The sequence below is a fragment of the Gracilinanus agilis genome, chromosome 3, assembly GCF_016433145.1.
Source record: "Gracilinanus agilis isolate LMUSP501 chromosome 3, AgileGrace, whole genome shotgun sequence".
Taxonomy (NCBI): Eukaryota; Metazoa; Chordata; class Mammalia; order Didelphimorphia; family Didelphidae; genus Gracilinanus; species Gracilinanus agilis.
This window is the reverse complement of record NC_058132.1, coordinates 62,163,856-62,177,087: the sequence shown is the minus strand read 5'-3', so window position 1 is coordinate 62,177,087 and position 13,232 is coordinate 62,163,856. Positions and strand designations below refer to the sequence as shown.

Sequence of the window (13,232 nt, the reverse complement as noted above, 5' to 3'; positions counted from 1 at the left end):
CAGCACATGTGCCACAGGTTCCTCAACACAGGCTTAGAGAATTCCTACAGTCTCTCCTTCTGCAGCTAACTAAGAGTCAAGGCTCACACCCAGGTCTCTGGACTTTTAGGCCAACTCTTTCTCCTTTGGTTAACTTGGAGATAAAGGGAGGGGCAAAAAAAACCATTATTAAGACTTCTGGTTTTTAATATGATCCAAACCAAACACATACTAAGCACTTATTATGGGGATAGAGTCTGGAGATACAAGGACAAAAAAGTGGTCCCTGCTCTCAAGGAATATATTCCTACTCTAGCACTCTAGCAAAATTCCATGTTAATCTTTCTCTCCTAATCTATTCTCCAAAAGCAAATTACCCAAATCCCAATTTTCTTCTTTGTTGACCCCATGACACTGGGAAATCACCAAAGCCCAGTAGATCTAAGGTTTTTCATCTTTAAATACCAGGGCTTAACTAAATGACCTTTTACATTCCTTCTCTCGATCCATGATCCTCCAACAGGTGTCACTTAAAAATATTTAATTATTCCACCACTCATCTAATTAATTGATTTTATATTCACTGTTCAGACTCTTTCTCTCCTGAATTTTCTATACCATCCCAGTAACAGACGGCTCATGCAACTGTGCTTCATGGTCTGAATTTCACAGAACTTTGGCATCTGGAGGGGCCTCAAAGATCACTGAGTACAAATCACCCCTGACTAAGAAGCCTCCAAGAATCTAGCCTCCACAGGAAGCCCTCCAGGCAGGGAGAAGGTTGGGAAGGAGAATGCAGAGTATGTTGGTCCTGGAAAGTCAAGATAATAAGAAGACTTCTGTGGATTTTTAAGTTTGTTAAGAGCTTGAAAATAGTTTCTCCTTTGATCTTTACAATTCTGTGAGGCAGGTACCATTGTTTTTCTGATGAGGAAACTGAAGCTGGGAGAGGTTAAGTGACTTTGCCCACAGTTGCAAGGCTACTAAATGTCTGGGGCAAGGGTCCAACTCAGGATACTAACATCTATACTACTTCCTCCCAGGGGTACTGAGAAGCAAACACTCTGTAAACCTAAAATGTGAAAGATGATTATCTCCTGAAGCTTCCCTGGGAAAATACTTCTAAATAATAATAGCTGACAGCGATCTCACATTTAAATACTGATTTTGTCATCTACTTCTCTGCCACTTCCACTTACCATTCCACTCACATCTGATCTCTATGGCCTCTACTGGATTTAATTTCTCCCTGTGAGTAGGTCAGAATATAACTTGACTATAGAGTATTGGCAACTGTGTAGTCTGATACAATCAACAATTTGTGGAGGGTAGCTAATGTCTGTCTCACAAATCCTAGATCAATATGCTGGCTTCGTCTGTTAGTGTCTGCAACTGGAAACATTTGTATGCTACTCTGGGGGTAGCTGAGAAGGTAGCATGGAAACTTTATGATTTCAATGGAGATTAATAAGGCTGCTGAGAAGGGGAGAAGTCCTAAGAGTTCCCTCCTCCCCAGGTCTGAACGTGAATGCTGTGAAAGGGGAGCCCTAGGAGCTGGGACTGCTCCACCTAGGCAGCCCAAGCCTGAGCTCTTCCTCTGAGCCTCTGGTAAGGAGCCTCCCTTCTCAGCACACTTCTTTGTCACTGCTGAACAGTGTCTCTCACAAGGCTGCAATTAGATGAGTTGTTCTTTAAAGAAAAAGAAGAAGAAAAAGGGGGAGTAAGGGGAGAACAGAAAGAGGAGCCAAATAGGGCTAACTTCTGTTCCCACTATAAGGATCTGAGGCCAGTTAGAGCTAATTTTTGAATTAAAAAAATGAAGAGGGGGAGGCAGCTGGGTGGCTCAGTGGATCAAGAGCCAAGAGGTCCTAGGTTCAAATGCAACCTCAGACATTTCCTATCTGGGTGATCCTGTGCAAGTCACTTAACCCCCACTGCCTAGCCCTTAGAACTCTTCTGCCTTTGGAACCAATACACAGTGTTGATTCTAAGACAGAAGGTAAGGGTTTAAAAAAAAATGAAGACAGAGTAAAAAGTTAGACTCAGGGTTCTGGCTAAATATACATACTATGGCTTATATGTAGGCTTTTATGTGATCACATACAGATAGTTTGTAGCTAAAAATCAAGGCTAACATGGTCTGGCTGCTATTTTCCATCAGCTCTTTCTATCCTTTGCAAGACTGCTTAGCAGTTCAACTCTAAAATTGCCAAATCCATCCTGACTTTCCCCCTACTTGGAAAAATTTTTTATTCATGGCTTAATCACTTCCTGTCCTGCCTAATGCAATTCCCTTTTATGGCCTTTCTAAGTCCCTCCTCAAGAAAATCCAAGCCACTGTGGCTCCAGAGCCTGACAGCACAGGAAGTGGAAAGATCTATCATCACCCTTACTGCCTCCTAAAGCCCCCTCTCAAGTCTAATTTAGCACAGTATACCCAGGTTTTCCTCTTACTTACCTCTTTACCATAAATGTCCAATTAGATGTCAGTAGAAGAATTTTCCATTTATTATTTTGACTCAGAATTAACTTGCCACTTCAGGCAAGTTGCTGTCCTAACTATGAGCTTCAGTTTTGTCAACTATAAAATGAGAACAGAGCAGCCCGGATGACCTCTAAAGATATTTTATAATAAGGACACCATTTGGGAATGGTTAAAACTAGAAGATCTCAGCATCTAGGTGGCTCAGTGGACTGAGAGCCAGACCTGAAGACAGGAGGTCCTGGGTTCAAATCTGGTCTCAGACACTTCCTAGCTGTGTGACCCTGGGCAAGTCTCTTAACCTCCATCGCCTAGCCCTGACCACTCTTCTACCTTAGAACCAATACCCAGTATTGATTCTAAGATGGAAGGTAAGGGTTTTTAAAAAAGGGCCCATTGATAAACTTTCAAAAATAATCTAGCAAAAAAGAATAAAGATTCTTGCCATTCCCACTGAGGAGCAAGAAATACAAAGGTTTTAAAAGCCTGAGTTTTCCCTCAAGAAGTTCAATAACAATTTGCCAAACTCTCTTGGGTCGAGATAATATTCTCTTAAATTGTCCTATTTGTTTCATCATAAATTGTCTTCTGTTCATTTATTTCAATTTGTCAACTTGTTCCAGGGGATTCCTATCCCCTCGTCACTGAAATCAGAGATGATCCTGTAAAGTATCTAAGAGGAATCTATCTGCTCTGGCCACTTGTTCCTTCCTAGTTGCTATGGACCAGAAAGAAGAGCTAGGGCAGGCTCTCCAAAGTTGAGGGAGGTTTTTCCAAGTCTCTCTGCATCACTCCTTTATAAATAGCTTGACTGGCCAGCACCACAAGTTTGAATCATTCCCATCCTAGGCCTTCTTCCTTCCAAGGCTATCAATCTAACAACGGTTTCCTGCCTCTAAATGATGTCAAAAGCCAACACCCTTGCCATTCTTTGCTTTTCCTCTCTGATGAATGGTTTGCCTCCTCCTCTCCTGTCAGTTCAATTTAGTTCAATGACCATCTATTAAGTACCTACACCATATGCAATGTAATGTGTTTAGCACTGATTGCATAAAGACAAAAAAAGGAAAGGCTCTAATCTCAAGAAGTTTATATCTTACTGATGGGGAAATAATATGTTCAGAGAGAGGTAAATACAAGATAATTTGGGGAAAGACAGTGCACTAACAATTGGGTAGCGGGATCCCAGACTGGTGGGGGAGGTGACAATAAGGAAAGGCTCCCCACAAGAGATGGTTTCTAGGTTGAGCCTTGAATGAAGGTACAGCTTTTGGAAGGAGGTGAAGAGAAAATGCATTATGGGGACAACAGAATGAGGAGTATGAGGAACAGCAATGAGGCTAGTTGGGCTGGAATGCTGAATGTGTGCAGGGGAAAATATGAAATAAATTTGGAGAGGTAGGCTGGAACCAGATTTGGCGAGTTCTAACTGCCAATGAAGCACTTAGTGAGTGCGGAGTCTGTCATTTGTCCTAAGCACCATGGAGCCAACCCAGATTTCAATGAAGGGCATATGGTAAAAGCTGTATCCTAGGGAAGTTATTTTGTGAAGGATGACTTGGGGAGCAGGGGGACCAATTAGGAGATTACAGCAATAGTCCTGTAAGAGAGAATGAGGACCTGAAGTGGGAAATGGCCATATCAAGTGGCTGGATGCAAGGGATATTACTGGGGAGAAGCAATGAGACACGAGAATTCCATGGCTCAAGAAGATGATGGAGATGGAGGAAGACTCTGAAGTACCTCCAAGTCTGCAAACCTGAGGTTGACAACTGAAAAGGTGGTTCTGGGGGGAAGGCCCCAAGAATCCCAGAGTAGATTTTTATCAATAACCTGGATAGGGTCAGACAGCAGACATTTCAAATCAGCAAATGACACAAAGCTGAGAATTATATTCAGAATCTAAAAAGTCAGGCTCAACAAATCAAGATGAAATTCAAGTAAATGTGAAATCTAAAATTCAGGTTTAAGAACTTGATTCACAAGTAAAAGATGGGGAGACACAGTTAGATAGAGGGCTTGGGGATGGAACAATAGTTTCAGGATTCAACAAGGTGATATGGCAGCCAAAAAACTAGCATGATCTTGGCATGCAATAGAAGTGTGGCTTCTAGGCTGTACTCGGCCCCCAGCTGGAGTACTGTAGTCAGCTGTGGGCACCATATTTTGGGAAGGACATTGATGACCAGGAGAATGTTCGATGCAGGGCAAGTAGGAAGGTGAAAGGCCTTGAGTCCACACCAGCCAAAAGAATTCCATTCCACCCTACTCAACAAGAGTGAGTGAGTCAGGCCAGCCCTGTAGGTTATCCCCATTGTCTTCCATGTCTCCTGTCCGCTCATTCTACATGCCATCCTGGATATTAGTTGTCCTTGACTCCTCCACTCAATGAGGGGAAGGCCTATTTCTCATGTAGTCTCCATCTCCCTCAGTATCCTACAGGATGCTCCAGACCCAGCAGCCACTTCATAAATGGAGGTTGTACTGACTGACTACACTGGTGCCTTACTGTCCTGTGGGGAAGCAACTAGCCTAGGCTAAAGGAAGAGAGGGAATGGGGAACATGGAAAAGAGAAAACTTCATGGGGATATGAAGACCATTATCGAGCATCTGAAGGATTGACTCATGCAAAAGGAATTAGATTTGTTCTGTTTGGCCTCCCAAAGGCAAAACTAAGAAATAGAGATATTGGCTTAATGGGGAAAACTTCCTAATAATTAGACTTATCCCAAAGTAGAATAAGCTTCCTTAGGAAAGACTAGCTCTCCCTCAATGCACATCTAAGCTTTAATTTTCTCATTTTTAAAATGAGAAATGTCAAAATCCTATGTCTTCATTCCTAATATAATAACCATCACTCCACAATCTGTGTAATCTTGCCCTACTTGAATATAAGTTCCTTGAGGGCAAAAATGTTTACTCCTATTTAATACTATGAAAAATGCCTGACACGGATTTTATTAAAAAGAAAACAAAACTATCAATAGTTACATTAAAAAATGCTCTAAATCACTACTGATTAGAGAAATGCAAATTAAAATGCTCTGGGATACCATCTTACACCTATAAGATTGGCTAAAATGGCAGAAAAAGTCAAATGTTGGAGAGCACATAGAAAAATTGGAACACTAATGCACTGTTAGAGTTGTGAGCTAATCCAATCATTCTGGAGAACAAATTGGAACTAAGCCCAAAGGGCTATAAAATTGTGCATACAGCAATTCACAACTAGGCATATATCCTAAAAAGATCAAGGAAAATGGGAAAGAAAGATATATGAACAAAAATATTTATAGCAGCTCTTTTTGTAGTGGCAGAATTGAAAAGCAACACCCATCAATTGGGGAATGGCTATACAAGTTGTAGCTAATGGTTAGGATGAAATAATATTATGCTGTAAGAAATGATGAGCAGAGATAGTTTCAGAAAAAACTGGAAAGACTTACATGAACTAATGCAAAGTGACTGAGCAAAACCAGATCATTGTACACAATAACAGCAATATTGTAAGGATGGTCAATTGTGAAAGATTTAGCTACTCTGATCAAGGACCCAAGGACTCGTGATGAAAGATGCTATCTACCTCCAGAGAGAAAATTGATTTAATTATGAATTAACTGATTAACTCTGAATGCAATTTGAATTTTTTTTACTTTCTTTATTTTTCTTGGTGGGGTTTGTCTGTGCTTTCTTTTGCAATATGGCTAATATGGAAATATGTTTTGCATGACTTCATATGTATAATTGGTATCAAATTGCTTGTCTTCTCAAGGAAGGGAAAAGGTCAGGCAGGAGGGAGAGAATCTAGAACTTGAAATTATTTGAAATGAATTTTGTTTATATATACCTGGGAAATATTTAATGAAATGAATAAAATATTTTAAATATCTAATGCATAAATAGAAAGCATTAAAACTATTTTTATTCATTCACTCACTATTAATAACCAAAAATAAAAAAAGACTGAATTCATAGTCTGAGGCTTAGAAGAGGCAGAGGACCTGGGTTCAAATCCTCACCTCCTCCCAAGACACTGACTTCCTGTGTAACCCTCAGGCTAATCACCTTACTCTGGTGAGTCTGCTTCTCTACTCTTAGTGAGGAAATAGGGATAAGTGTTCTCAGAGACTCCTTCCAGCAATGTGTTCCATGACACTTAAGATGATGCTAGGACTTCCTTTTGTGTGTTTCAATTTCCTTAAATGCAAAAATAAGGGGTCTTGGCTTGATGAGCTCTGAGGTCCTTAATAGCTCTAAATCTTATGATCCCAAAGTAGCTGACATTTAATATATATTTTCACAGAGCTAACTCGGTGGTTCCTCACTACCTTCTATGGTAAGATGGGCAAGACTGCAGATAAAGAAGCTAATTTTCAGCTTATATATTTTCTAAAGTGAGAAGTAATAGAGCACTGGTGTTGAACCCAAATTTTCTGTCTCCAAGTCCAGTTGTCCTTTCCCCTAAACTAAGCTGCCTCTATGATCTTTTCAATTTAAGCCACTGTTCTATACAGATCATTCAAACATCTTTTACTTTCTCCCAGAAGACACTGTTTCACATCTATTTCATCCAGATTATATGCTATAAGTAAAAAAAAATGATGTTCTACTACAAATTCAGAGTAGAACAATTTTGTAATACTACCATTGTGGCTGGGGCAGCCAAGTGGCTCAGTGGACAGAGGGCCAGGCCTGGAGATGGAAAGAACTGGGTTCAAATTTGTCCTCAGATCCTTCCTGGCTATGTGATCCTGGCCAAATTACTTAATCCCAATTGCCTAGCCCTTGCTGCAATTCTGTCTTAGAATCAAAATTCAATATCAATTTTAATACAGAAGGTAAAGGTTTAAAAAAAACCAAACACCACCACTCTGGCTATATTAAAAATGACAATCTCTATCCCCTGCCTATCCTAAAAATTTTTATATTGGCTTAAATATTCCCACTACCACCACCTCAGATATCTCCCCAAATTAGTTTGGAAAAGAGAATCTGAGAAAGTAACATCTCCTTCCTCCTGTTTTTTGAATTGCTGATTGTCCCTCATCTTTATCTCTGGACTTTCTACAAATCTCAGCTAAAGCCTTCTGCAAGAAACCTTCTAAGTCTTCCTTAATCTCAATGCCTTCCCTCCGAGATTATCTTTCATCTTCCTGATATATATAGATATATAGATATATATATAACTTGTATATACAGTTATTTACATGTAGTCTCCCACCTTAGAATGTGACCTCCTCGAGGGCAGGGTTTTTTTGTTTTGTTTTGTTTTGCTTTTTTTTTTTTTTTTTTGCCTTTCTCTCTATTCCCAGTGCACAGGAGAGTACCCAACACATAATAAATGCAGGTTCACTGACAAAACAATTTAAGACAATTGGCTCTTATCAAGGTAATTCAAGGGTGATAGAGCTAGTCTCCCAATTTTATCCATCCCTTCTTCCCAGTGGATTCAAATTAAATATGAATTTAATGGCAGCTGGTAAATTTCAGACAAGTACTCCCTTATCTTCTCATTTCAGATCCTTCTGAAGGGAAAACTTGCCACCTAAAATACCTTACAAAATCATGGAGGGATTTGGAGCTGCATGATTGGTTACTCCTCTCTGAACCAAAAAGTGAAATTCACATCTGAAAGAAAATCTTCAATCTGATATCTTTCCATATCACTGAAAAATAAAAATAATACCCTTTCTCCCAAGCTAACCCCTCCCTCCCTTTTTCTCAGAAAGAAATAGAATTCAAAATTTCAGATTATATTGCTATTGAAATGGTGATGGCCAGCCTTCCTTGCCTCTCTCTATAACCATCCTCTCAAAGTACTGAATTTTGAATTTATTTGTCATGTAATATCATCTATTGCAATGACCTGTGCTTATGGTTATGCCTTATGAGGACAGAAACAGTTATCTAAATGTTTCATCTCCCTCATAAGACAGTTCAAAGCACAGCTGCTCATCATACAGTTGCTCATCATTAATAAAAGTTTATGGAATGAGTGAATGGTGAATTAATTGCTATTCATATCTAAGTGAATCCCTGTTCTTTAACAGACCAGGCTAAGAATCTCAAAGATAGTAAAGAGGTTGACCACAGGTTCAGGTACTCATAATATTTCTATCCCTCTCCCATTTCAGAATGAAAAATATCAGGAACTTAAAAAAAAAAAGGAAAGATGGTAGGAATGATTATTGTGGTAGTCTAGAAACTGCAAAAATCGAGAAAGCAATGGGAGAAAAAGACTGGTACTCTTAAACCCCCATCCACACTGACTATGGATGTTTTTGTCATCACAATTTCTCTGCTAAAACAAAAGACAACACACAATTGGTCCTGTGACAGCAACACGAGCTACAGTGGCCAAAATGTTGAATCATGCAAATACTTGATGTCTGAGAAAGAAGAAAACCAGATGGTCAAAGAATTAACTAGGAAAGTTCTATTATCTTTTTCTAAGGGTTAGTGAATTGATCCATTTTTACAGCAATTTTTCTAACAGTTATATTTTTCATCCCAGCCAAACAAAATTAGCTCAAGGAGAGAAGTACCAAAACTACTAATTTTTCTTAATGCTATGAATCACAGCTTATATTTATATCACACTTTAAGGTCAACAAAACACTGAGAATACTTTTATCTCATTTGAGTCTCACAATAAGCCTGTGAAGTAGATACCTAGGGTATCATTTATCTCCATTTGACAGACTGAGGAAACTGAAATTCAGAGAAGTTAAATAAGTATGAACTCTCAGAGAAGCAGGATTAGAATTCAGTTCCCCCCTAACTAAATCCAGAAATGTTTCCACTAGACCACCATTTCCAGAAATATTTTGCTCAAATTAGGAGTTCTTAAAAAATAATGTTTCTTTTCTCATAACTACCTTGGCTAAATATTAATAATCCTGGGACTATCAAATATTAGATTGTGGGTCTCCTTTTTAGAGGTAAAACCCCTGGTTCAACTGCCAAAGAAACTGTTAATAAATGGACACTTTGCCATTGGTGACTTTCACCATAGCTGAAAAGAAGCTCAGAAGGGGCCACAGGTCATAGGGATTCTGGTCTAACCAGAGGAAAAGAGACAAACCATAGAAAAATTCTACATAGAAGGTTCTTGGAAAAATAGAGGAGAATGGGGCAGCTGGGTAGGTCAGTGGATTGAGAGCCAGGCCTAGAGAGTGGAGGTCCTAGGTTCAAGTCTAGCTTCAGACACTTTCCAGCTGTGTGACCCTGGGCAAGTCACTTGACCCCCATTGCCTACCCTTACCACTCTTCTGCCTTGGCGCTTGTGGCCAATACACAGTATTGACTCCAAGACGCAAGGTAAGGGTTTAAAAAAAAAAAAGAAAGAAAGAAAAATAGAGGAGAAGAGAGAGAAGGAAGGAAACAAGCATCTATAAAGGACCTGCTGCGTGCAGGGCACTATGTTAAAGTACTTCACAGAGATCTCATCTGAACTGAACACAACAACCCTAGGAGACAGGCACTGCTATTATACCTATTTTACAATTGAGCAGCATGAGGCACACATGCCCCTGATTACACAGCTTGTAAGTGTCTAAGGCTTGTAACCAGGGTCTTCCCTCTGGAGAGGCTGGGAAAGGGACAGATTGGAGGACAGTTTTATCACAGCAGCTTTTCACACGTCCATGGGGTATTCCTAAAGAACGTCACCTTATAGGCTTTAATTTGGGGCAAGAGAGAATCTTATCCACCCACAAATCTACCTCACACTTTTATCAAAGTAGGAAAAGCATAGAATTAGTGTCAAAAGACCAGAATTCGAATCTCGACTTCACAGACTGTGTGACTTTAGGAAAATCACTAATACCCCTGGTATTACAGGCTTATCGTGTGTAAAATGGGGAAGGGTAGTGGGAGAATAACAGGTTCTAATAGCTCTTCCACAGGTCTATCATTTCCCCAAGTTCTCACTCAGCTCTGGTCTATGTTGCCAGCCTCCTGCCAGTTCCAGCTCCTAGCTTCAAACTTCTAGAGCCCTCCTCCCATCTCTGAAGTTCTATGTTCTAAAGACCACCCAAACTCTAACACTGTGTTCCAAGGACTTTCCCAGGCCTCATATCCCCCGTTCTAAGGTCCCTTTCTCAGCTCTAACATCGCCTGTCTGAGGTCCCTCCCAGTTCTACCATCCCGTGTTCCAAGTCCCCAGCTCTGACACACTCTGCACACACACACACACACACACACACAGACACACGCACACTCCACGTTCTAACAAAAGTTCCCGCCAGCCCTCCAAAGCACAAGTCCCGGGTGGTCCTTCACCGGGCCAGACCCCTTAACGAGGGTGGGCTGGCGAGATGCGGCCCCGGAACAGGCACTGCGGCCGACGGGCAACACGCACCAAGGCGGGACGCGGGCCGGGGTGGGTCTTCCAGGACAGAGCCTTCCAGGCAGGCGAGCAGGCGGACGTAAAGACAATGGGAAGGCTCCAAAAGGGCCGCCCCGGACCCCGCTTCCTTCGTCCGCTCCGCGCTCCCTGCGGGTCCCTCAGTTCCCGTGCCTCCCGTCGTATCCCGGGTGCCCCTCACCTTAACGAAGAGTTCGATGACGGGCTCTTTGTCCTCCTCCTTCAGCCCATTCACCGGCATCGACAACGCCATGGCCAGGTTTGGGCTCCTCGGGGTCCGCGGGGTACTCGCTGATGGTCCGGCCGCGCGCCTCCGCCTGCTCGACCTCCCGCACTCGCACTAGCTCTCGCGTTCGCTCCGGCCCGCTTGGGATCCCTCCCGAACCAAAACTACTCTCTGCCTGCACAGCGGGACTGAGGGAGGCGGTGGCCCGCGCTCCAGCCCACTCCAAAGGCCTCTGGGGGCGGGGCCAGCACGCCTCGTGCCGCCAGCCCCTCGGCCTATCCACCCCGAACTCCCTCCAATCCCATCCTCCTTCTGGCCACGCCACGCCCTCCGCCCTGCCCACATCCTTCTCCTAGGTCCGCACTAGCCTTTCTTCCCTCTTCCCCTCTCTTCTTTCCGCTCCGTTTGCCCGGCCACCTCCCTTCATCACCCTTCCCTTCCCCTCTCCATCTCTACACCCTTCTCTCTTCCCCTCCCTCATCTACCCCCTCACCCCTTTGTCTCTCTCTCTTCCCTTCCTCTTTCCCCAACCTCTCCACGCCCCGCCCCCGACCACTTTTCCCTTACCCTCTTCCCTTCATTCTCTTTTCCTCAGTCTGCCAGCTATAAATTTACAATGGCCAGGCACTGTGCTAAACGCTGGGGGTACTTAAACACGCGCGAAGAAAGCCCGGACCTACCCTCTCCTTCATACTCTCCCTTTCTTTACTTTCTTAGACCTCCTCTCCTTCTGGTAGCTGCCTTCTGCAAGAAATTTTCCCATTATTCAATTTTAGTGCCTTCCCTCTGAGACTTACCCCTGATTGAGCCAGGTGGTGCAGTGATAGAGCGCCTGGCCTGCAGTCAGGAAGTCTTGAGTTCAAATATGATTTCAGACAGTTCCTAGCTATGACCCTATGCAAGTCACTTTACCCCATCGGCCTCAGTTTCCTTATCTGTAAAACGAGATGGAGAAAGTACTGGCCCTGGCCAACCACTCCAGTTTCTTTGCCAAGAAAACCCCAAATGGCGTCAGGAAGGTCAGATATGACTTAACTACAACATCTTGTTTATGCATTGTTTTCCCCATCAGACTGGGAGCTCCTTAAGATCAAAGGACTGGTTTTTGCCTTTCTTTGGAGCTCCGTTGGTTGGCACCATATCTGGCAAAAGTAGGAACTTAAGTGTGCTACCTTCCTTCCTTAGCACAGTGCTTCGAACTTAGTAGGCACATAGACTTTTTAAAACCCTTACCTTCTGTCCTAGAATTTATAAATATTGGTTCAAAGGCGGAAGAGTTGTAAGGGCTAAGTAGTGTCGAGTGACTTTGCCCAGAGCTAGGAAGTGTCTGAGGTCAAATTTGAACCCAGGACTTCCCTGGCTCTCCATCCACTGAGCCGCCTAGCTGCCCCCACTGAATAGACTCAATAAAACGTTTGTGGACAGACTAACAGGAGGGGATACAATTTATGCATTGCTAAGTATAATATAAGCAGGGGGTGGAAGATATAAGGACAAAATGCTCCTGGAAAAGGAGAAAAATCACTTTGGGGAGGGGTCTCTAGGAGAGAGACCCTCTGTTCCTCAACCACCCTCACCTTTCTTCCCTAGGTCCCGCCCGGCTCCCTCCTCCCTCAGAAGAAGGGGCGTGGCCTCTACGAGCCGAGGCGGGAGCCAGCACTGGTCCCTCTTCTCCCCATCCTCATCCCCATCCCGGCTGGAAGAGAGGAAGGGGTGGGGCCGGCGCCTGGGCGCTATTGTTCTGCGGGACCAAGAAGGCTCCCCGGAGCTGCCCGGAGCATCTGCTCCGCTTCCCTTTCCTAGCGGGACTCGCCTCTCCTTAGGTGAGGCGGGGAAGCCGGGTGGCAGCGCTTGCCTGTTAGGAGGGGCAGCCTTTAGGCAATTCTTGGAGTCCCCCCTCCCGCCTCTCCCGCGGGAGTGGAAGGGAAATTCCCCAAACGGCCGGGAGCCTAACTCTGCCCCTTAGCTTCAACGCCCGCCCTCTTCCTTCGGCAGCTGCTGCTGGGGCTGTGCCGGGTGACCTCATGTCTGAAGAGGCCCCTCCCGGCCCGGAAAGGGGAAACCGTTCGCCCCCCTCCCCCTTCCTTTCCTTCCGACACCACCCGCCGGACCGCAGACCCTAAGAACCCTAGGAATTCTGGAAGCCCAGTCCCCCCCCCCCCCCCCCCCCCCCCCC

At 43.6% G+C, this 13,232-nt stretch overlaps 1 protein-coding gene across 1 annotated transcript in view; it reads right to left on the bottom strand.

Annotated features, from left to right (window-relative positions):
* The window catches only part of CLIC4 (chloride intracellular channel 4), a 100,261-nt gene extending 88,805 nt beyond the window's left edge, over positions 1-11,456 (bottom strand). Inside the window, exon 1 of the mRNA XM_044667893.1 lies at positions 11,012-11,456. Coding sequence (XP_044523828.1) covers positions 11,012-11,083 — 72 coding nt within the window. The 5' untranslated portion in view covers positions 11,084-11,456. The remainder of the gene's footprint in view (positions 1-11,011) is intronic.
* Positions 11,457-13,232: the final 1,776 nt, after the last annotated feature.